This window comes from Phascolarctos cinereus, unplaced genomic scaffold (genome assembly GCF_003287225.1).
Source record: "Phascolarctos cinereus isolate Bilbo 61053 unplaced genomic scaffold, phaCin_HiC Scaffold_4;HRSCAF=312, whole genome shotgun sequence".
NCBI lineage: Eukaryota > Metazoa > Chordata > Mammalia > Diprotodontia > Phascolarctidae > Phascolarctos > Phascolarctos cinereus.
In genome coordinates this window covers 179,662,535-179,685,778 of record NW_027555847.1, presented here as the reverse complement: position 1 = coordinate 179,685,778, position 23,244 = coordinate 179,662,535, and the positions used below count along the sequence as shown (strand labels likewise).

Sequence of the window (23,244 nt, the reverse complement as noted above, 5' to 3'; positions counted from 1 at the left end):
AGTCAAGGATCTATAACAATTCAACAGGCATTTATTTCCTGCCTCCTGTGTGCCACTGTGCTAATTCATGGGGATACAAATATAAAGAATGAGAGGGCAGCTAGGTGGCGCAGTGGACAGAGCACCAGCCCGGGAGTTAGGAGTACCTGAGTTCAAATCCAGCCTCAGACACTTAACAGTTACCAGTTGTGTGACCCTGGGCAAGTCACTTAACCCCAATTGCCTCAGCAAAAAATATAGATATAAAGAATGAAACAAATCTCTACTCCCAAGGAATTTGCCTTCTACTGGGTCAGGGGGGCGACAACAACAAGTATGTGTGTGTGTGTGTGTATACATACACACACACACACACACACACACACACAAGTATATACATATATAAGTATACAAGTATATACATATATAAGTATAAACAGAATAAACATAAAGCAAATAAATATATAAGTATGTATATGTATAAACAGAATAAATATAAAGAAAGCAAATAAATAATGATAAAGTGCCAGGCACTTTACAAATATCTCATTTGATCCTTGCAACAACCTTGGGGAGTGGGTATTATTATTATCCCCATTTTGCAGAGGAGGAAACTGAGGCAAAGAGAGGTTAAATGACTTTCCCAGGACCATACAATATGCCTAGTAAGTGTCTGTGACTGGATTTGAATTCAGGTCTCCCTGGCCCCAGGCCCAGCACTGTATCCACTTTTCCACCTAGCTATGCCAGAGGTAAGTTGCAAGGTAGTTAGGCACAAAATAGTTAGGGAGGGAGGGTAGTAGCAGTTAGGGAAACAAGGAAAAGCCTCATGTAAGCAGATGGTTCTTGAGCTGCTTCTTAATGGAAGAGAGGGCTTCCATGAGGTGCAAGTAAAAATGGGGCATTGCAGACAAGGGGGTACACCCAATGCAAAGGTTTGGAAAGGGGAAATGAAGTAACACATAAAGATGCCTGAAGGATCAGATGGAGCCGGTTTAAAGAAGGGCTTTAAAGCTAAAAGGAGGAGTTGATTTTTTTTTTATCCTAGAGGTAAGTGAGAGTCTTGGAGTTTATAGAATGGGAGAGGGAGATGGTTTGGTCTATGCTTCAGGCACATCCCTGGCATCAGTGCGGAGGGGAGACCAGAGTGGGAAGAGAATGCCCACAAAGAGACCTATTAGGAGCCCATTACAATGATCAGTGAGAGATGATGGGACCTGAACTAAGATGGTGGAAATGAGGGAAGAAAAGAGATTGGATGGAAGAGATGTTATCGAGGTTGAAAACGGCAAGATTTGACAACTGATGGTAGATGAGGTGAAGAATAACACTGAGGTCATAAACCTGGGAGACTGGGGGAGGGAGGGAAATGATGGTACCTTTAGCAGAAAGAGGAAAATTTGGAGGAAGGTTGAGTTTGGCTAGGGTAGATAGTAATTAGATAAGGTTACTGAAGGACATAGAGAAGAAAGCCTGTCCTTCAAAGCAGGCCTCCAGTGCCACCAACATCTCTCCCTTCTCCCCCTTCAGAAAAAAAGCATTATCCTAACTTATACCCACACTTGCATCTGGCACCCTCCCCCGCCCCAAAACAGACACATAGAATCTATCCAAATGAGCCACAGTGGTTGCTGTAATGAGTCTTAATCAATTACACTGACAGTCGGTGATCCCATTTTAGCCTGCAAGATTCCAGCAGAAAAATTTCGTGCAGGGAAGGGCCAGAAGTTCCTTATACTCTAGCTTAAGAGACAGAGAATGCTTTCTGCATCAATCCTCCAGTATGTTGTTCTTCATTTGTTTCAGCACTGACACTTCATGACTCCATTTGGGATTTTCTTTGCAAGATACTGGAGTGGTTTTCCATTTCTTTCTCTAGCACATTTTACAGATGAGGAAACTGAGGCCAGCACGGTTAAGTGGCTTGTCCAGGGTCATACATCTAGTAAGTGTCTGAGGCCACATTTGAACCCGAGTTCTTTCTGACTCCAGACCTGGCACTCTATCCACTATGCCACCTAGCTGCCTAAAATATAATTTGAGAAGGGTTTTTGTTGTTCAGTTGTTTGTAACCCTGTTTGGGGGTTTTCTTGGCAAAGATACTGGAGTGGTTTGCCATTTCCTTCTCCAACTCATTTTCCATATGAGGAACTGAGGCATATTGGGTAAAGTGACTTGCCCAGGGTCACACAGCCAGTAAAAAATGTCTGAGGCCAGATTTGAACTCAGGAAGACGATTCTTCCTGATTCCAAGCCCAGTGCTTTATCTAATACTCCACCTAGCTGCAGTGTTAGGGCTGTGGCAAATAGAAATGTTAATGGTAGTCAGGCTACCATCACCACATTTGGTCCCTTTTTCACTTACCCACTTGTCCACACAGACGTAGGTCTGTAGGATGGCATAATTACAGATGAAAGGGAATTCATTCTCCTCATTTTAGAGTTGAGGAAACTGAGTTTCAGAGCAGTTGAGTGTCTTGAACAAATTCACACAGAGAGCAAGTGGTAGAGTCGGGCTAAGTTCAGGCCCAATTTTTAGTTTCTAGTGAATGCATAAAAGACCCATTTTATCTACAGCTGGTATAAGCATTTCAAAATTAAGCGTAAAATAAACTGCCAGGGTTGCCATGGAAACACCAAACACAAAGTACAATTCCTCCAAGAATAATGTAAATCAGAGAAGTTGAGTCATTCATTTTTGCTACTTTCAAAAATCTTTAGTCTTATTTTTATACCTTTTGCATCACCTTCTTTTTTCAGATATATTCCTACTAGAGGGAACCATCCTCTAAATTAGACAGCAGGCTGTTATTTAGAAGCTTCTCTGTGCTAAGCTCTGGAGATAAAGAGACAAAGATGGTAGCCTCTGCCTTCAAATAGCTGATATTCTACTGTGGGAGACAACATGCACATAAATAAATAAACAAACAAACAAACATACATACATTATATATTATATATAATATATGCAAATATATACACAAGTATATGTAATATGTAGATACACATACATATGTACACAAACACAAGATGGGAGCACTGGAAACTTTGGGGATCAGAAAAGGTTTTACACAGAAAGTGGTATTTGAGCTGAATGTTGAAAGTAGTGGTGAGGGAGGAGTTTATTTCATCCATGGGGACAAACAGTGCTAAGACCCAGAGACTGGAGATGGAATGTTGTATGAGAGAGAAGCCTGGTACGAGGGCAAGAAGAGGATTAGAGTATAATAAGGTTGGAAATGTAGGTTGGTGCAGAATTGTGAAGAGTTTGAAAAGCAAGCAAAGGAGTTTATGCGTGGTCATGGAAGTAACCAAGAGCCAATGAGATTTATTGAGTAGGGGGTGATGTGGTCAGAGCTGCACTTTTGGAATATCACTTTGACAGCTGTGTGGAGGATGGATTGGAGTAGAGCAAGATTTGAGGTCCGGAAATCAGTTATGAGGCTGTTGAAATGGTCCAGGCGAGAGATGATAAGGATCTGAATTAAGCCAAGTAATTACAGAGGAGACAGATGTACAGATACAAACAAGGTTTGTTGACTACATGGGGAGGGAGGAGACTGCAGATCTGACTGACGGGAACGATGGTGCTACCCTTAATAGAAATAAGAGGCAGCAAGCTGGCAAAGTGGATACAGCTCTGGGCTTGGAGTCAGTCAAATCCATCCTAACACACCTATTAGCTGTGTGACCCTGGGTAAAGCACTTAACCTCTATCTGCCTGAAGTTCTCGATGTTAATTAGATATCTTAAAGCAGCAGTTCCCAAACTTTTTGGTCTCATAACCTCTTTACTCCCTCAAAAATTATTGAGAACCTTCCCCCCAAAAAAAATTTATATAGATTATATCCAATGATGTAGTGGAGTCAGCTTGAACCAGCTTGGGAGCCAATTGTTAAATTTTCAGCATAAGCATTTATAACTCAAAAATTGGCAAATGCTGCAGATCAGGACTTGGTTTATTGTTTTGAAGATTGCCTAGACATAAGTGATCATGGAAAATGTTAATCAGAATTTAAAATGTTTCATGTGTACTTTTTCCCCCCTTTTGGAGAGCCAGTTGTTAAACATTTACCAGTACAACACTGATTATATCTAATGATATTTTACCATATTAGAGATTAAAATGGGTAAATTTTAAAATATTAATGAATTCATTATAAAAATAACAATAACAAACATTACATTTTAACATAAACCACATATTAATGAGATATCATTATGTTTGCCACAACAAAATTTAGTGAGAAGAGTGGCATCGCTTTACATATTTTTCAGATATCTTCAATATTTAGCTTAATAGAAGACAAATGGATTCTCATATCTGCATTCACATTCACTCTGCTATGATATGTTGTTTTGGTTAAAGTACGTGAAAACAATCTGGCTTCACACAGATATTTAACTAGAAAAGGGAGTAGTATTTAGGCAGATAATGTCTTAAAATTATTATAAAAATAATTTTGATCTTGAGGACCTTGTGAGAGGATCTGAGGAAACCCCAGGGGTCTGAGAACCACTGTCTCTCTGAGGCTAATAGCCAGAATTACTGAGCTGATTCTACAGAGAGGAAGGGAAACCAAATTCTGCTTGTCAGGTTGACTCTGGTGAGTGGAAATATTGAATTGGCAAGTGGAAGAGGAGTGAGACCAGATGCTATTTGTTCAGATTCCTAGATTAGCTCACTTAAACTCCCTGATCAGATTAACACAGGACACTTAATGATATGAAGTTTTATAGTGGAAAAAGCAGTAGACAGGAAATCAAAAGACTTGAGTATTAGTTTAGCCTTTTTCACTAACTTTTAATATGTGATATTGGGTAAGTTATTTCTGTGTTCCAGTGCTATAATGTATAGGAGAGGGGTTCCTTACAACTTGAACCCTCTGGATTCCTTTAATATGTACATGTCATTGTAAGCAGTGAGGTTATTTTTAAAAAAGGAACACAGATCCAGTTCCTCTCCTCAAGCAGCTTATAATTTAGTTTGAAAAACAATGCACATATTCATACATAGGGAATAATTAATTTGCAATGTAGGTGAGTGTCAAAATGGATGTCACAGACAAATGAGAGAAGAATTCAGAGAAGGGATTAGTATGAACTGAAGTATTTTAAAGATAGGACCTGAGTTGAGCCTTCAAGGATGGACAGAATTCTTAGATAGCTATTCTATCCATGTAACACATCTCCCCTAGACCAATCATATAGTATGAGGTCTGGAGATTCACTCATCGGTTCCTGTAATCCAAATATGGTGCTGCTTGGGCATTTGAGAGACTGGAGATAATGGAACAGATGTGGGGAGTGAAACAGCCTGTAATTTATGTGACACATGGGGAAAAAAGAAATGGCGTTACCATTCGTGAAAGGAAGTCTGGGCATTTGGGACCAAAGCTAAAAGGGTTCATTGACGTGAGAAACTTTATAACTGTTTACTCCATTATGTTTTAGCTATACTTAAGGAATTGGAAAGACTTCTGATTTCATTTTGGTGTGGGTATTCCATCAAATGATGGAGTAAATTGCACACATGCATGCCCACACACACTCAACACCCAGCTTAGTGGATGGTTTCATGAATTGGTTCCATTAATTGATGCCCAGCTCTCTGTGATTTATCCTCATAAGCACATTATTTTCATATTTAGCACAGAGACATATTGATGACACAGTATTCTTTTTGGCCGGTAATTTCTTATGATTTTTTGGCATAGTAATCTATTTCCTTAATGTTATTATTACCCTTACAGGAAATGTTTTGGAGAATTGCATAAGTCCGGGTTAGTAGTTACCTTAAAAGGTAGACTTAGCTTAAAAGGGTGGGGGAGGGGTCAGGAGCCACTTTAAAAAATACTGCTTCATTATTGAAAGTCCATTTGACAGGACCAAGCCATATTTGTGGAAAGGTTAATGACCACATTGTTTAGTCACCTTACAGTGACTGAGTTGTGCTCACCTTCTTATCAAGCCACCATTTCTACAACAGACAAGGGTACACAGAAACTCTCAGTTTTTCAAAGAGTTTAATGCCGACAACTTCCTCAGGGAAGTCTTCCTGTTAAACCTGTTTAAGATGGCTTTCTCTCTCATTTCTCCCTCCTCTTCATCCCACTGCTCAACTCTCTGACAAGCTGATTTGTTAACTTAATTATTTTAATGATCAGAGTCATTAGCTTCTTGAGAACATTAATCCCACATCTTTCTTAATTCATCGCATATTCTTTTTTAGTTTCCCACCACTTGACCCTAGTTGATACTGCAGCTTTTAAACAGCTCAGTGGGCAAAGAAAGCAGTTGTACCATCTAGTCTGTAAATGTGGGAAGAGATCATGACTAGGGCCTTCTCTGGGTCTGACTCAACAATTTTCCTTCCTTGTGTTCATACCTAATGAGATATTCTGCTTAATACAAATTGGCCAGACTGTGGAGCTTAATCAGCAACAGGTAGCGTTTCTGGGTAAAAGAGACTATAAGTGTCTCAAAATAATAGAAAGACAAGGTTTACTTGGAAGGTTTCTTCACCAAGTCTCTTCATCATTTTGCCTTCATAAATAGGATTTGGAACATCAGAAACACTGTCTCTCCGAAGGGCTTAGCACCTTTCTGGTTATTTATGCTAATAGTTTCTCACCTCTCTAACTTTGTCATTTATAATTCTCAACAATCTCCCTGCTTGAACAAGGGTAGTCTGCTCTGTGTGTGTGTGTGTGTGTGTGTGTATGTATGTATGTAGATACATATGTAATATATACACATGGATGTATATATGCACATATTATATGTGTATATATGCTCATTGTTCTTCCATTTGAAAGCCTACTGACATTGTATAAGGTTATAATGCATTTACTAGTCTATGGTTTTCTAATCTTTTACTACAAGTGAGTGTCATTAAAACAGTAATCCTTCTTTGACCCAGCAATAGCACTTCTAGGGCTGTATCCCAAAGAGATCATACAGATGGGAAAAGGACCCATATGTACAAAAATATTCATAGCAGCTCTTTTTGTGGTAGCAAAGAACTGGAAATTGAGAGGATGCCCATCAGTTGGGGAATGGCTGAGCAAGTTGTGGTATATGAATGTAATGGAATACTATTGTGCTATAAGAAATGATGAACAGGCTGATGCTGAGTGAAGTGAGCAGAACCAAGAGAACATTGTACACAATAAGAGCCACGTTGTGCAATGACTAATATTAATAAACTTAACCCTTCCCAGCAATACAAGGATCTCCAAGACATCTCCAAAGGCCTCGTGATAGAAAATGCTATCCACATCCAAAGAAAGAACTGTGGAATTTGAATGCAGATTGAATCATACTATTTGCTATTTTTTTTCTCTTCCGTTGAGTTTTGTTTCCTCTTTCTGGTGGTTCCTCCTATTGGTTCTAATTTTTACTTACAACATAACTAATCTGAAAATATGTTTAATAAGAATGTATACATATATATAGCTTATATCAGATCAGGCGAAGGGGGAGAAAAATTTTAAACTCGAAAGCATATGGAAGTGATTGTTGATAAATCAAAATAAATTAATAAAAAAAATTCTTCCTCCACTAAAAAAAAAGCAGTAATCCTTGTTTTGTTAGTTTTTCTTGGGTTTTTTTTTAGCTATTTTACTATTACCTACTTATTTTAATATTCTTACAAGAACCATTGTTGACATTATACTTTTTAAAAACCAGTGTATTCATACATAAAACATTTTCTTTTGTCAGTTTTGTGGTGAAAGTTCTAACTGATACCCTTCTTTAGGTTTTTTATTCTTTTTCATATCACCCTTCTCCCAAGACTCAACCTTTTTACTATTTATACTTTATTTTAGTATACATTTTTTGTTGTGGTTGTTGTCCAACCTGATTTTAGATAGTCACAAGACCTCCATTCTATAGAATATGTGCAAGTGTCATGGTACTGATAGTTCCATTTTGTAATAGAGCAGTGATATTTTGTCTAAGTCAGAATGTGCTCTGTTATGTTCTGCTATTGAGTCATTCAATCAAAAAATTACATAACAGATGCTATGTACGCAGTACTAAGATGAAGACGTGTCACTCCTCTCATGAAACAAACATTTTTATCAAGACGATAAAACCTCCAGATGTTAGAAAGATCAGGCATTTATAATTCAAAACTACATAAATACTATGGCTTTTTAAAGTGTATGCTTCAAGAGCATAAAAGTTGTTTTTAAAAGTAGTGGCACTGAAATACTTTTAATTATAGAAACATTTGGGCTGCTAGGTGCACAGTGGTTAGAGTGCCGGGCCTGAAGTCAGGAAGACTAAGGTGTTCAGATTAGGCCTTAGACTCTCAGGTCACTGTGTGACCGTGAGCAAGTCACTTAACCCAGTTTCCTCATCTGTAGATGAAGAAGAAAATGGTAAATCACTCCAGTATTTTTGCCAAGAAAACCCCAAAGAGGGTCATGAAGAATCAGACACATCTGAACAACAAAATAGAAACAATTATTAGCAAAGATCCACAGGGTAGCTAGGTGGAGCCAATGGATAACAAACGAGCCCTGAAGTCAAGAAGACCTGAATTCAAATTTGGCGTCAGACCCTTACTAGCTGTGGAACCCAGGGCAAGTCACTTAACCCTGATTGTCTTTTTTTTTAAGGACCTGTAAAAATTACATCTTTAATAACAAATCTCTGGTTACTAGCTGTGTAACCCAGGGCAAGTCACTTAACCCTGATTGTCTTTTTTTTTTTTAAGGACCTGTAAAAATTACATCTTTAATAACACATCTCTGGTTACTAGCTGTGTAACCCAGGGCAGGTCACTTAACCCTGATTGTCTTTTTTTTTTTTAAAGGACCTGTAAAAATTACATCTTTAATAACACAACTCTGGTTTTCTCATCGGAGATGAATGAAACTTGGATTTTAAGTAATTACGGCAAGAGATTTAAAGTATTTCTTGCTACTGAGGTATTCTCTCAATGCTAAATAAATAGTGATAATGCAAACTTTGTCAGAGTGAAGATAGTCTTGGAGCAGACAGTATTTGTGCACAGTTATATCCTGGCTGGCATAGTGGACAACATGTCTTGCACTCAGAGCCAGGCAGACCCTGGTTCGAATCCCTCCTCAGACATTATTAGCTATGTGACTCAGGAAAGAAATCAACTACCTTCCCTCAGTTTTAATTTCCTTGCCTACAAAATGGGATGATGATAATAACTATAGCACTTACCTTTGAAGGACTGTTTTGAGGATCAAAGGAGATAATACATACCTTAAAGCTCTATGTAAATGTTAGTTGCTAATTATTTCACTGTAGCTCGGAGCTTTACTGCAACTTGGATTTAGAAATTCCAAATTAATTCACCCTAAATTGCCATCTCCTGTGGGTCTCATGATCCTGGCAAAAACAACCCTAGGAGGTTTTAAATAGCTTGCCAGGGAGAGTGTTGGCTATTTAGAATGACGTTTTGTGTTAGGTTTTTAAATCCTAAAGTCAAATGGGTTACATTGGGTTTTTTTTAAACCATTTCAAAATAAAGGGGGGAAAAATTACCTGTCTTCAAAGGCTCCTAGATTTTTTCCCTCAGTACCAAAGAAGCATAATCGTGCTAAAAGATGACTCCTTGTTACTTACACACCAGAGTGTTGAGAAGAGAGCCAGGCTTCACATAATGCTGTAAAGCTAGCCACTATATAGCCTCTACTCAGTGCAATGCTACTCTTCTGGGAGGCCACGGAGAACACTGAAATCTTTTGTGCCTTCACCCCTCTAAGGTAGCTGAGGGTTTGTGTTCCTGCCCAGTTTCTGGCAGAATACAAACTGTCTTTGATTGGTAGACTAAATAGTCACTGCCGGTTACAGTAGATAGACAGTCTTTAGGTTGGAGGTGTTTAAATTGCTCTTTGTTTTAATTGGAGGAAAATTGGATAGAGGAAACTAGACTTCTCTGTCTCTCTCTCTCTCTCTCTCTCTCTCTCTCTCTCTCTCTCTTCTCTCTCTCTCTCTCTCTCTCTCTCTCTCTCTCTCCCCTCCTCCTCCTCCTCCTCCTCTCTCTCCCCCCCTCCCCCTCTCTCCCTTTCTACCTCCCCCTTCCTTTCTTTCCCCAGGCTCCCATTTTTCTCTTTTCATTAAGAAAACAGAGAATGCTGAGCAGCTAAGTGTCGTTGGGGCAAGCTAGAGAGTTCATTGGTGAAAACTCAGCCTATGACATCGTGGGCTTGGCTTGGCTAAGTTTACACTAATGTAGAATTTCTTTTCCTTATGGGGTGAAGGATGAGGACATTTAGAGGCAGAGCTTCAGCTAGCTTGAGAGCTTGTTTATGACAAATCACGCTGGCACAACGGGGGAGAGGGAGAGGGGCCGAAGGTTACTGAGTCAAGTGTGCTTCTGGTGACTGCTGAGACGAGGAGGGACGTGGTCCAGCCACAGAACTGCATTTTCTTGTTGTGTGGTTAGCCAGCAGTGGAGAGCTTTAGGAAGAGAGACTGAACCTCCTGGACTTTATGCTAAGATCTGGGTGCTTTGATTGAGAATGCCTGGATGACACAGGAGTCCCGTGGGTGTGAGGAAGAACTGTTTGCCTCTGCCTGACACGTGAGCCTGCACTTTCTCTTTTGGTTATGGAATTCAAGACAGTGTTGGAAAGGGTCTGACTGCATACTTTTAGTGAGCATGTTTGTGGAATTGAAATAGATATATTTTAAAAGGCACTTTTCTGATTAACATAAAGCCCTGTGTCTACTCTGCCCTTGTTGTATATTTCTAAGTAGGAAAGAAGTTGCATTGTGATCAGATTTTAAATGGGATACTTTAAAGGGGGTTGGAATTGAAAATATTGCCTAATATCTAAATAGAGGGATTAAAAAAAACACAGGAAGTGAATGTACAACTCTTTTATTCTCTCTTAAGGGCCTCTTCGTCCTATTTTTTCTTATAAATCAAGTAAGAAAGGAGAGTTAAAAAAAAGGCAAGAATCTAAGAGACAGTAATAGGTTAGCAAAATAGCAAAACTTGTCTCAGCTATAAATATTCAGTGGGTAGGGGGAAAAGGAACTTCTGGAAGTACACTTTCCTTTACATAGTATAGTTTTAAAATTAATGTTTTTATTGATATGGTTTTCATTGCACCATCCATATTTCCCTCTGTATCCTTCCCCCCTCCCCTTCCCTCCCTCTCCAAGAGAGCCATCCCTTAGACCAAAGAAGAGAATTACAAGAAATACTTTGGGGGAAAAATCTATTGTTATATACAGTGTTTCACACCCATGGGACCCATCTTCCCCTCTACAATGTTAAGGGGTCCCTTGAAATTGTCTCTTTGAATTTCCATATTTTAGAGTTGAGGGAGGTATTTTCTCATATTTTTTCTTTTAAGCCAAGCTTTTTCTTTACAATTTTACCACACTCATTTTTGATTGTTTTGTGGTTCTTTCCATTTTACAGTAGTGAAATCTTAGTGATTATGTATATTGTTTTCGTGGTTCTGTTTATTTCACTTTAACATCAGTTCATGTTAGACTTTCCACACTTTTTGTTTTTTTGAGGGGGGGAGGCGAGAGAGAGAGTGACTTGCCCAGGGTCACACAGCTAGTAAGTGTTATGTGTCTGAGGCCAGATTTGAAGTCAGGTCCTCCTGACTCCAGGGCCAGTGCTCTATCCACTGTGCCATCTAGCTGCCCCACACTTCTTTATGTTTGTTATCTTCACCCTTTCTTTTAGCACAATAACATTCTGTTACATTCCTATACTGTAGTCATATAGCCATTCCCCTGATCAGTGGGCATCTACTTTGTTTCCAGTCCTTTGCTACCACCAAAAAAAAAAAAAAGAAGAAAAAGAAATTCTGAGGAGAGAGAAAATACGTAGCAGTAGAATCTCTGGGTCAAAGAATATGAATATTTGTAGCCGCTTTATTTGTGTAATTCTAAATTGGTTTCCATAGTGGTTGTACTAATTTACAGTTCCACTGACAATGTACTAGTGTATTTGTCTTTTCACACCCCCTTTAAAATAGACTATTTCCATCCCTTTGTTATCTTTGCCAGCTCTCTGGATACAAAATAAAATCTCAGGGTTGTTTTGATTCGCATTTCTCTTATTAATGGTGATTTTTAGCATTTTTAATATGGTTGTTAATAGTTTGCAATTGTCCTTTAACAGCTTGGATTATTTTATCTATTGGGTTTAGGGGTTTGGGGGGGGGCATTAGTTTTTAGATATGGTTTTCATTTTCTCTGAAACATAGCACCAGAAGAGCTTCTTCTTCCCCCCCCCCCCCATATCGCTGAAAAGGTCTGTAGTTTAAAAAGACAAACATGAGTCCCATTGATGTTTGGCAGGAACAGATATACTGTTCCCACATCCGTAGGGCTGCACTTTGGAGGTTCCTGTAATTTCTTTTTTTAAAAAAAGTCTGCTGTTTGTCTTGGTTCAGTTTAGTCAGAAACAGCTTTTACTAAATGCCGTATGACTGACTCAGTGGTCTGAGCATGGTTTTGCCATTATTTTCATTGACTTCATCTGTTCAGATGTACCATGCAACTGAAATATTCCACGTTCTTATTGACTGCTTTAGTCCAAAGAGTTGGAAGAAAATAATGCTTCTTGAAATGAGGGAACTTTAAAAAAAGAAAGAAAGAAGGAAAGAAAGAAAGAAAGAAAGAAAGAAAGAAAGAAAGAAAGAAAGAAAGAAAGAAAGAAAGAAAGAAAGAAAGAAAAAGAAATGAAGGAACTTTTTTTTTAAAAAATAAGAAGACGGGGCAGCCAGGTGGCACAGTGGATAGAGCACCGGCCCTGGATTCAGGAGGACCTGAGTGCAAATTCAGACTCACACACATAACACTTACTAGCTGTGTGACCCTGGGCAAGTCACTTAACCCCATTGCCTAGCCCCCCCAAAAAAATAAGAAGACAGTTAATGAATTCTAGTCCAACCCCCTCATTTTGGACATGGAGGAAACTTGGATGTAAAGGGGACACTCGACTTACCCAAGGTCATGCAGTAGTGAGTGACAGAACTGGAATTTGAACCCATATCCTTTGACTGCAAATCCAGCAGTCTTACTATTATGCCATGCAGGTTTCTGGGTATAATCAGTTGGAGGCTGAGCTCTCCCTCAGAGCCAGAATCTCTGGAATCACATAGGATGGAGTAGCCTAGAATTCTGACTACTGATTGAGAGATCAGTACTGAAGAAGGATGGTCTGATCTGCTCCTGATGCAGAACAAATCCTGTGCCGCAATCTGCACATTGGAAAAGTAAGAATTATAAATATGTGGCCCTAATTACCCTCACTGCAATGGGGGTGTTGAAGACAAGGCAGAACACATTCTCTTTGCCCCTGATTCTTCCCCACTTCCTGCCTTCCTCTTCAGAAACTCACAACCCAGCAGTCATCCTGGACTCTTCAACCTCTCCCCCCGCCCCCCTGTCCAATCTATTGCCAAGGCCTCTCAATTTCACCTTTCTAACATCTCTCAAGTATGCTACTTCCTTCTCCTTTAGCCACTGCCACCATGTTAGGGCATCACCTCGTACCTGGACTATTGCAGTAGCCTACCAATAGACCTCAAGTCTCCCCACACTCCAATCCATCCTCCATTCAGCCACTAAAGTGATTTTGCTAAAGCACAGGTCTGCTCATGTCACTGTCCTACTCAATGAACTTCTGTGGCTCCCTATTGACTCCAGAATCAAATACAAAATGCTCTGTTTGGCATTCAAAGCCCTTTGTGACTTAACCGCTTCCTACCTTACCAGTCTTCTTACACTTTATTCCCTGACACATATTCTTCAATCCAGTGACACTGGCCTCCTGGCTGTTCCACAAACAAGACATTTCATCTCTTGGCTCTGATCATCTTCTCTCGCTCTACTCTGTGCCTAGAACTTCCTCCCTCCTCTGTTCTAAATACTGACCACCCTGGCTTCCTTTAAACTAAAATCTCATCTTTTATTGAAAGTTTTCCCCAGGTCCTCTTAATTCTAGTGCCTTCTCTCTGTTAGTTATTTCCTATTTGTTCTGTACATAGCTTACTTTTGTATGTATTTGGTTGCATGTTGCTTCCCCCATTAGATCCTAAACTCTTTGAAGGAAGAGACAGTCTTTTGCCTATTTTTATATCCTCAGCACTTAGCACAATGACTGGCACATTCTAGGCTATTAATAAATGCTTATTGATTGACAAGGGAAACATTGGCTGTAGAACCATTGAATATTAGAGTTGAACTAGGCCTTGGAAATCACCTAGTCTTTGAAAGTTTTGAAAGTGAAGAAATTGAAACATATCTGATGAGTGGCAAAGCCAAGGGTAAAGTCTGATTAAATCCTAACTCCCAGTCTGGTATCTCTTTTTATTATACTTCATTGTTTTAGGAAAACTTTGAAGTTTCAGTTTTTGCATATAAGCTATTCCTATTATAAACTGTATGTTTTTTATCATTACCATTACAATAAATACATAGCGTGAAAACATTTCTTTTCTCTCTCTTGCAGGAAAATCAGAGAGTGTGCTAAATGGAGACAGTGAGAAAGAACAGAAAGATCCTTATTTTGTGGAGACCCCCTATGGTTATCAGCTGGACTTAGATTTCCTCAAGTATGTAGATGACATACAGAAGGGGAACACCATCAAAAAACTTAACATCCAGAAGAGGCGAAAGCCGGTGCCTTTATACACAGGAACCAAGGATACCCATGGCCAGCTAGGTGTATGGGCTTCCACTGAATCACTGTCCTCTTCTAATAGTGATGATAACAAACACTGCCCCTCCTTCCTAACAGCCAGGAGCCAAGTAACAGCCTCTGTAGCCACCAGGCAGCCTGCCCCTCCCGAGGCCTCCCCCACTTTTCTTGCCATCCCAGAAAACAGACAGCTGCCACCTCCCTCACCCCAGCTCCCCAGGCATAACCCTCATGTCACCAAAACTCTGATGGAGACTCGGAGAAGACTAGAACAGGAGAAGGTCATCATGCAGGCAACCCCGGGAGAGTTTCGGAGACCCAGGCTGGCTAGTTTTGGCGGTCTGGGCTCCACAGGCTCGCTCCCCTCCTTCATGGGACCTGGGAATCCCGTAGCCCATCAGCTTCAGAATGGGTACCAAGGCAATGGGGAATACAGTATTTACACCACGGCTGCAACTGCCTCTTCCATGGGTAGCTCTCTCCGGCACAGCCCAGTGAGCTCTGGGATTTCCACTCCCGTGACCAATGTGAGCCCGTTGCACCTGCAGCACATCAGAGAACACATGGCCATTGCCCTGAAGCGCTTGAAGGAGCTGGAAGAGCAGGTGAGGACCATTCCAGTGCTGCAGGTCAAGATCTCGGTCCTGCAAGAGGAGAAGAGGCAGTTGGTCTCCCAGTTGAAGAACCAAAGGTCTCCCTCCCAGAACGATGCCTGTGGTGTGAGGCAGCGATCCTACAGTGCTGGAAATGCTTCCCAGATGCAGCAGCTCTCACGGGTCAGGAGAGGAGGCAGAGGGGAACTGTACATAGACTGTGAAGAGGAGGAGATGGAGAGCATGGAACAGAGCACTCAGAGGATAAGGGAGTTTCGACAGCTCACTGCAGAGATGCAAGCTTTGGAGAAGAAGATCCAGGACAGTAGCTATGAGACCTCCCCAGAGATAAGAGAGAATGGGGAGTGTCCGTCCAAGGAGTACAGGTCCATTGCCGTGGGTGAGGATAACAGCATGGATGACGTTGTCCTGTATCACCGGTCCTCTAGGCCCTGCAAGGAAGCTGCGGTGGGAACGGAGACAGAAACCAGGGACTCTGGAGTTGGGGTAACAGAAACAATGCTCGGTGTCACCACCGAAGCTGATAAGGAAATAGAGCTGCAGCAGCAGACCATAGAAGCTCTGAAAGAGAAAATCTATAGGCTTGAGGTTCAGCTCAAGGAAACTACCCATGACCGGGAGATGACTAAGTTAAAACAAGAGCTTCAGGCGGCTGGGTCCAGGAAAAAAGTTGACAAAGCCTCCATGGTCCAGCCGCTTGTTCTCAGCAGGATGGTGGAGGCAGTGGTGCAGACGAGAGACCAGATGGTTGGTAGTCATGTAGATGTGATGGATGCTTGTGTGGGGACTCAGCTACAAACATGTAGCATAGGCATCTCCTGCAAGCCTGATTGGGAGAATAAGATCGTTGGGCCCGAGCTGCCCATGAATTGGTGGATCGTGAAGGAGCACGTGGAAGCGCGTGACCAATGTGTTGGAAGGTCCGTGGAGATGTGTGACAAGAGTGTGGGTGTGGAAACCAGCGTCTGTGTAACAGGCAGTAATACAGAAGAGCCTTTGGGTGATCAGACTCCTTGCAAGGCACAGCTGGATGTCAAAGAAGTGCGGTCTGTAGGTTGTGGAGACTGTTCTATAAATGTGACTATTTGCTCTCCGAAGGAGTATGATTCCCGGAGCATGAACACGGAGTCTGTTTTCCTGGTGGAATCCTCTGTCATGGCTGTGCCTCAAACCATGAACCAGCATACCACTACAGTATTGGAACAGGTAAACCAGTTCACTAACACAGAGGTGACATTTCTGGTGGACTCCAGCACTAATACTTTCCTAAGCACTTTTGACAAACAGACTAATACTAGGACTGTGGATGTGCGGACTGTGGCAGTCGGGGAGGGCAGGGTCAAGGATGTCAATGCTTCCACCAAGACTCGTTCCATTGGGGTTGGGACTTTGCTTTCCAGCGATTCTGGGTTTGACAGGCCATCTGCTGTGAAGACCAAAGATTCAGGAGTGGGACAAATAAACATTAATGAGAACTACCTGGTGGGTCTTAAGTTGAGGAATATGGCCTGTGGGCCCCCCCAGTTGACTGTGGGGTCGGCAGCCAGCAGGAGGAGCGTAGGTGTTGGAGATGAACCTGTGGGTGAACTGGTGGAAGATCCACCAACCCAGGCTCCTTCTGAAATAATGACCGGCTTAGATCATTACATCGAACTTGTCCAGAAGCTCTTGGCAGAGCAGCAGACACTGCTGGCTGAAAACTACAGTGAACTGGCAGAGGCTTTCGGGGAGCCTCATTCTCAGATTGGCTCGCTCAACTCACAGCTCATTAGCACCCTGTCATCCATCAATTCTGTTATGAAGTACACCAGTACTGAAGAACTAAGGAACGTAGACTTCCAGAGACAGAACCTGGACAAAATGGCAGGTAGGCTGCATTTGGGATAGGCTTGGAAGTGGGGAAAGGTGGTGAAGAGGTCTTTCTGAGGCATTCTTTAGATTGTTTGAATCTTATTTTGTGGGGGGGGGGAATGTTTCTTAGCCCAAGAGTTCTTTATGGTCATGAGGCTGCAGATGACATAGTCTGGCCATCCCATTTGGTTTGCATGATTTAACGTTTATTTTATGAAGGAACACATGAACAAATTCCTTACCATTTGTGTCCATAATTAACATTATGTTAGAATTCATTTAATTGAAGATTAGTGTAGGTGAAAGGGGAGGGAGGCAAGCAGAGCCATGGAGACCAACATTCAAGTCACCATGGCACATACAGACCCTGGCCATGTCACAACCACCCAGTACCCTACACAACTCTTATATGTTGCTGAACACTTGCTAATTTACACTAGTAAAAGGAGTTTTCTCCCTGAGAATCCCCTACATCAATGAAATGAAAGGTTTCCACCTCCCCCATCTTTCCCTTCCCCCCAAAAAAACTGACAGATGGGAAATAATCCTTTAAGACCTTTAGGAGATGGCAAAGTTATTTTTACTGTTCAAATTTGACAACAAATTTTAGGTTTTTCCCCCTTCCTTTCCTACAGAAAATCTTGTTAGCACCCTGTACCAACAGCAGCAAGATGGCCCAGTGGATACAGCACTGGCCCTGGAGTCCAGAGGACCTGAATTCAAATGCAAATGCGCACTTACTAGTTGTGCAGCCCAGGGCAAGTCACTTCATCCCAATTGAGGGAGGGAAGCAGAGAGGAAGGGAGGAAAATGCTGTAACTGGGGAATTAGGGAAGACTTCTTGGATGAAGTAGGCTTCCCATTCAAAGCCCATTTGAGTTGGACTTTAAAGGGAGGGTAGGCACTTAAAAGGGGAAGCTGGGGGAGGGAGGGCATTAAAAACATGACGTCAGATCCTAAGTCCAAAATAAAATCTTTAAATATCTCTAGACACAGGTGCAGTAGAACATCATCTATTAATAAAGATTTTTCCTAACTGAGCTTTCTGTTTCACATTCTTGCCAAAAATATTGAGGTGTAACGTTGTAATGACTGGTCTATAAAATCATTAACTGGGAACAGAGAGTAATGTCTGTCTGGGCGCATTACATACACATTACTTTGACTATTTCCAATTTTACTGACTCTTCACACTCCTCTTCAAACACGTACACCTCACTAATCATTAAAAGTTGTGTCTGGTGCCATTAAAACATCAATTTTTATGAAACAGTACTCATATGCTAAACATTAGTAGCATCTCTAAAACTTAACATGCCTTGTCCCTTTAAGGCACCCAGGAACAACTTTGCCTAGTCCGTATCTATAATTCACATTCGTGTTTTTAATCATAGTATTGCAGGGTGCCTTTCCCGTGACAAGTCAGCAAGGATGGAGAGTTTGGGGAAGTGCCGTCCTTTTCCTGACCCATTTTCAGTGTTTTAATAGTTGAGATGAAAATGATAAATTCATCGTTGTGTTTAACATTTTTTTAATCTGGTAAATGGTTGACACAGTTTGCAAATTACAAACAATCAGAGATTACCAAGAGCAGGGAAAGGGAAAAAAAATGAAATTTGGTCAAAATGCAAAATGCATCATAGCAGCGTATTTTGTTTCTCATATAATCCCTGTTGCTCTGGCATCAATAAATACAAATAAATTTATTTATGCCAGGGCTGTATTTTGGACATCAACAAGTATTGTGGAAAATGACCAAACAAATTACGCAGAAGTTATTTTGCTTACATGCAGCTCCGTATTGTTATAATAACATTTTCAATAGTCATTATAAACGTATGTCATCACACACCACAAACAATTTTAGCAAAAGATTTGCCTGGTACAGATGAGAATCCTCAAGGGAAAGGGGTGAGCGTTTTGTCAAAGTTATGTAGGGTCAGTGGAACACCTGAGAAAATACAACCCAACTAATAAATTCCTGAAAGGCCAGTGAAATGTGCTATAGAGAAACACCTTGGGTTTCATAGAGACAGCCTAATCAGAGGGCTGTACACTTGAGTCCAGAGGGCAGGTTCACATCCCAGCTCTGGTGCTTGCTCCTCATTTGACTACAGGCAAAAACCCTGTCACCTGTGCCGTTCAGTTTCCTCATCTGCAAAAACAACCAGCTGTTCATAACAGAGATGATGGGTGGAGAAATGGTCCTATTTGTGGATATTTCTGTAGTTCATAATAATACTAATTTTTTTTTAATTTAAATGAGGGAGTTGGATTAAATGAGACCTAAAGACTTTTCCAGTTCCAAATGTGATTTGAATCCCAGATCACAGGCAGGGTACCATTGGGCCATACATGCAAAAGACAGCATATACCTTACAGGCCACTTGAATCGTTACCCTGATAGGACATGTATCTTAAAGTTTGCAAAGCACTTTAAATGTTGATGTTTGTTCAGTTGTTTTTGTGACCCCAATTGGGGTTTTCTTGGCAAAGATACTCGAGTGGTTTGCCCTTCCCAGCTCATTTTATAGATGAGGAAACTGAGGCAAACAGGATCAAGTGACTTGCCCAGGTTCACACAGCTAGTAAGTGTCTGAAGCTGTATTTGAATTCAAGTCTTTCTGATTCCAGGCCCAGCGCTCCATCTCCTGAACTACTTAACCACCCCACTTTACATGTGCTTATTCATTTTATCTTCATATCTACTCTGGGAGGTGGGTGCTGTGATTATCCCTATTTTGCAAATGAGAAATTAAGACAGCGAGCTTCAAGTGACTGGCCCAGCTAATAAGTGTCTGAGGCAGGATTCAAACTCGGGTCTTCCTGACACCAGGTCAGGTGCTCTGTCTACAGCCCCACTTGGCTGCGTAGGCAGTATGATGCTATAGAAAGACTTGGATTCAGGAAGTATCTGGATTCTTAAATCCTAATTCAACGCTACTAATTGTGTGACTATAGGCAGGTCAGTTCTTTGAAGTTTCCTTTTCTCTGAAATAATACCCCACTATAGTGTTCTGAGGAGCCAATGAGGGAATCCAGGTAGACCTTTAAAAGACAAAGTAAATGTGAACCTGGCTTTTCAAAGGCTGCTCCAATGGCAGTAGAACTCCACCACAGGGGAGATGCTTTGGGCCCTCTAAGTGACTCTGTTGTCCAAGGACCAACCCACGGAGAGGGCCATGACCAGAGGGTTGATTATCAGGTTTTGCTATATATCATGTTTCTAAGTGATAAGATTCAGTCTGTGGTATAACTGCTATTTTTTGAATATCAGCTGTATGCTTGACACTGGGCTTAGTTTTTAGGGACACTTTCGATCCAGGGTTTTACCATACTGAAAGGAAAGACTGGCTCTGGAGTCAGAGGATCTGGGTTCAGATCTGCCCACAGACCTTTACTCCCTGCATCCCCTTGGGTAAACCCCCCTATGCTTCATTTTTCTTATCTATAGAACAAGGGTCTCGAATTGAATGACCTCTGAGGTCCCTTCCACATCTAGATCTATGATTCCAATGATTTTTTTTTTGGTAGACAGTGGGATTAAGTGACTTGCTCAGGGTCATACAGCTAGTAAGTGTCAAGGGTCTGAGGCCGGATTTGAACTCAGGTCCTCTTCACTCCAGAGCTGGTGCTCTATCTACTGCACTACCTGGCTGCCCCCTAATGATTCTTTATTAGTGAATTTAGCAAACAGATTTGAAATGTTTATTGCTAAGCTGCTGTGTTCTCATCTGTCATCAAATGAGATATTTGCAAGTGCTTAAATATGCAAAGCAGTTAACACAGTGCCAAGCAAACAGTAGGCATTTAATAAATGCTCGTTCCCCTCCTCCTTCCTTTTTGTGTTGTAGAATGATCCACTGTCTTCTAGTGTCGTGCATTTTATTCAGCAAAAATGAGGGAAAGCTCTTTCCATCAATTTCTCTAGAACACGAGACTTCTTTAATGGCAGTGATACAGCTGAGATTTGGTGACTTGATATGGTTCAAATCCCCTTTAGTGTCACCAGATGATCAGGAGAAAAAGTAAGCCTCCATCAGCTGTTCTTTTAAAATGCTTTGAAGAAATGGTCAGTGCTTGACTTCTTTACATAATTGGCACTGGGTTTGGTTTGAGAGGTTGTGGTGGTTTTTGTTTTGTTTTCCTTTTTAAAAAGAGAAGGGACAGTCTAGACATGCTCACTGCTGTTACAGATGTTCTAAAAATATAGCTGTCGTGCTGTCTCAGAGCAAATGTAAATCAAATTGTAAATAACAGCTGAACTCAGCTTGGATAGGCTGTCTGCCATAACTTTTTAAAAATCCATCCCTCACAAGTACAGCTTCTCTATTTATAGTCTTTTTTATCTTCATTTTGTTATAAAGTGTGTGAATTATAAGCAGTTTATGTAATTGCAAAACCCACTTGGCAGACATGGCCATCAAGCCAAAGCTGGATAATCTATATAAATTACCATTTATTTCTAGTTGACGTGTCTGTATTTTCTTCACTCTGCACACCACCCTTCCCTCCCTCCACCCAGAGAATGCATCTGTTAACTGTCATGGTATGCATCCCCCCCCCCCCGAATTTCAATAACATCTTAAGATTAGAGTGTATTGTTTTGACATTCCATAGAACATAAGCTCCCTGAGGGCAGTGGCCCAGTACTATATGCCACATATAGTAGTTGCTTAATTATTAAGTTATTGATTGGCTGACGAGGGCCACAAGAGCACAAGAAGTAAACATAAAACTACTGTTTCTGAAATTTAAACTTAGAAGAAAATTCAATATTGAACCTGGAACGGAGTCGACAGTAAGAGCTGTTTATGATATTTGCAAGGCGCTTCTTATGATACAGTTATCACCTCCACATAGCAGGGGTTACAGGTGCTATGATCTGAAAAATCCATGTAAAATTTTTTGGCCTTCCCTTTGTGCCAGAGAAGTCTACATTATTATGGTACTAAAAGATAAAATAGGTTGATGTTAATACAATACTATACATATCTTTTAGGAATTTCTGAGTTTCTTAACTTCTTCTTTGGTGTCTGCTGGTCTTCGAATATCATCTGTGGTTTCCACAAAACTCCCCAAAATTCCCATTTAATTTCTTATGCCAACCCATGATATATAAAAATCACAGTGAGGAAAGTTGGGATATAGAAGGGATAACTGTCGTTATTTCATTAGATCTGTGAAGCAACCCAGAGAGGTAGGTGCTATTACTATGCATCTTTTACACATGAGTAAACTGAGGCCGAGCAAGGTTAAATGACTTGCCCAAGATCACAGAGCCAGCAAGCATCTGAGGTGGGATTAAAACTCAGGACTTCTGACTCCAAGTCCAATTATACTCTTTCGTTTATCTATTTTTTCCACATTTGAAAAAAAATTTTGAGTTCCAGATTCTCTCCCTCTGTCTACCCTCTACCCTCCCCATTGAGAAGGCAAGCAATTAAGTCCAAACCAATATGTTCTTTCCACTATGCTGCCTGGCCACCAAAGAGGTAAAGATACTAGTTTAAAATTTGTTAGTGTAATTATTAAAGGAGAAATCTTTTCTACTGTTATCAATAGAAATCTTTAGTGTGGTCACAAAAAATTCCTATGACTTTTTTTTTTATTATCTCTAATAACCTTGGCTTGAATTTTAACTTAAGAGTGTATTAGGCCCTGCTTTCTTCTGAGAGGAAGAACTTTACAGAATTCTGATCTTTAAGAATTTTTATGGAGCTATTTGTTTAGTATTACCTAAGCGGATCTTTTAAAGCTTTCTGTGGTGGGACTTGAGAAACAAAAATTCACTTAGAATTTTGGAAAATTACAAGTGCATTCTGTCAGCATACACTTATTAAGTGCCTCTGGTATGCCAGGACTGTTTGAGTTGCTGGGGATACAAAAAGAAATAATAGAATGGTCCTTGCCTTTAAGCAGCTTCCATCTTATTAAAAGAGATATATACATCTATGTTGTTGTTGAGTCATTTCAGTCATGCCTAACTCTCTCTATGACCCAATTTGGGATTGTCTTGGCAAAGATACTGGAGTGGTTTGCCATTTCCTTCTCCAGCTCATTTTGCAGATGGGGAAACTGAGGCAAACAGGGTGAAGTGATTTGCCCAGGGTCACACAGCTAGGAAGTATCTGA

At 40.8% G+C, this 23,244-nt stretch overlaps 1 protein-coding gene across 2 annotated transcripts in view; it reads left to right on the top strand.

The window, feature by feature from the left end:
* Positions 1–23,244, top strand: part of KANK1 (KN motif and ankyrin repeat domains 1) — a 251,539-nt gene that overhangs the window by 201,947 nt on the left and 26,348 nt on the right. For both annotated transcript variants that reach the window (XM_021001792.2, XM_021001791.2), the window contains exon 4: positions 14,456–17,125. In XM_021001792.2, coding sequence (XP_020857451.1) covers positions 14,456–17,125 — 2,670 coding nt within the window. The remainder of the gene's footprint in view (positions 1–14,455; positions 17,126–23,244) is intronic.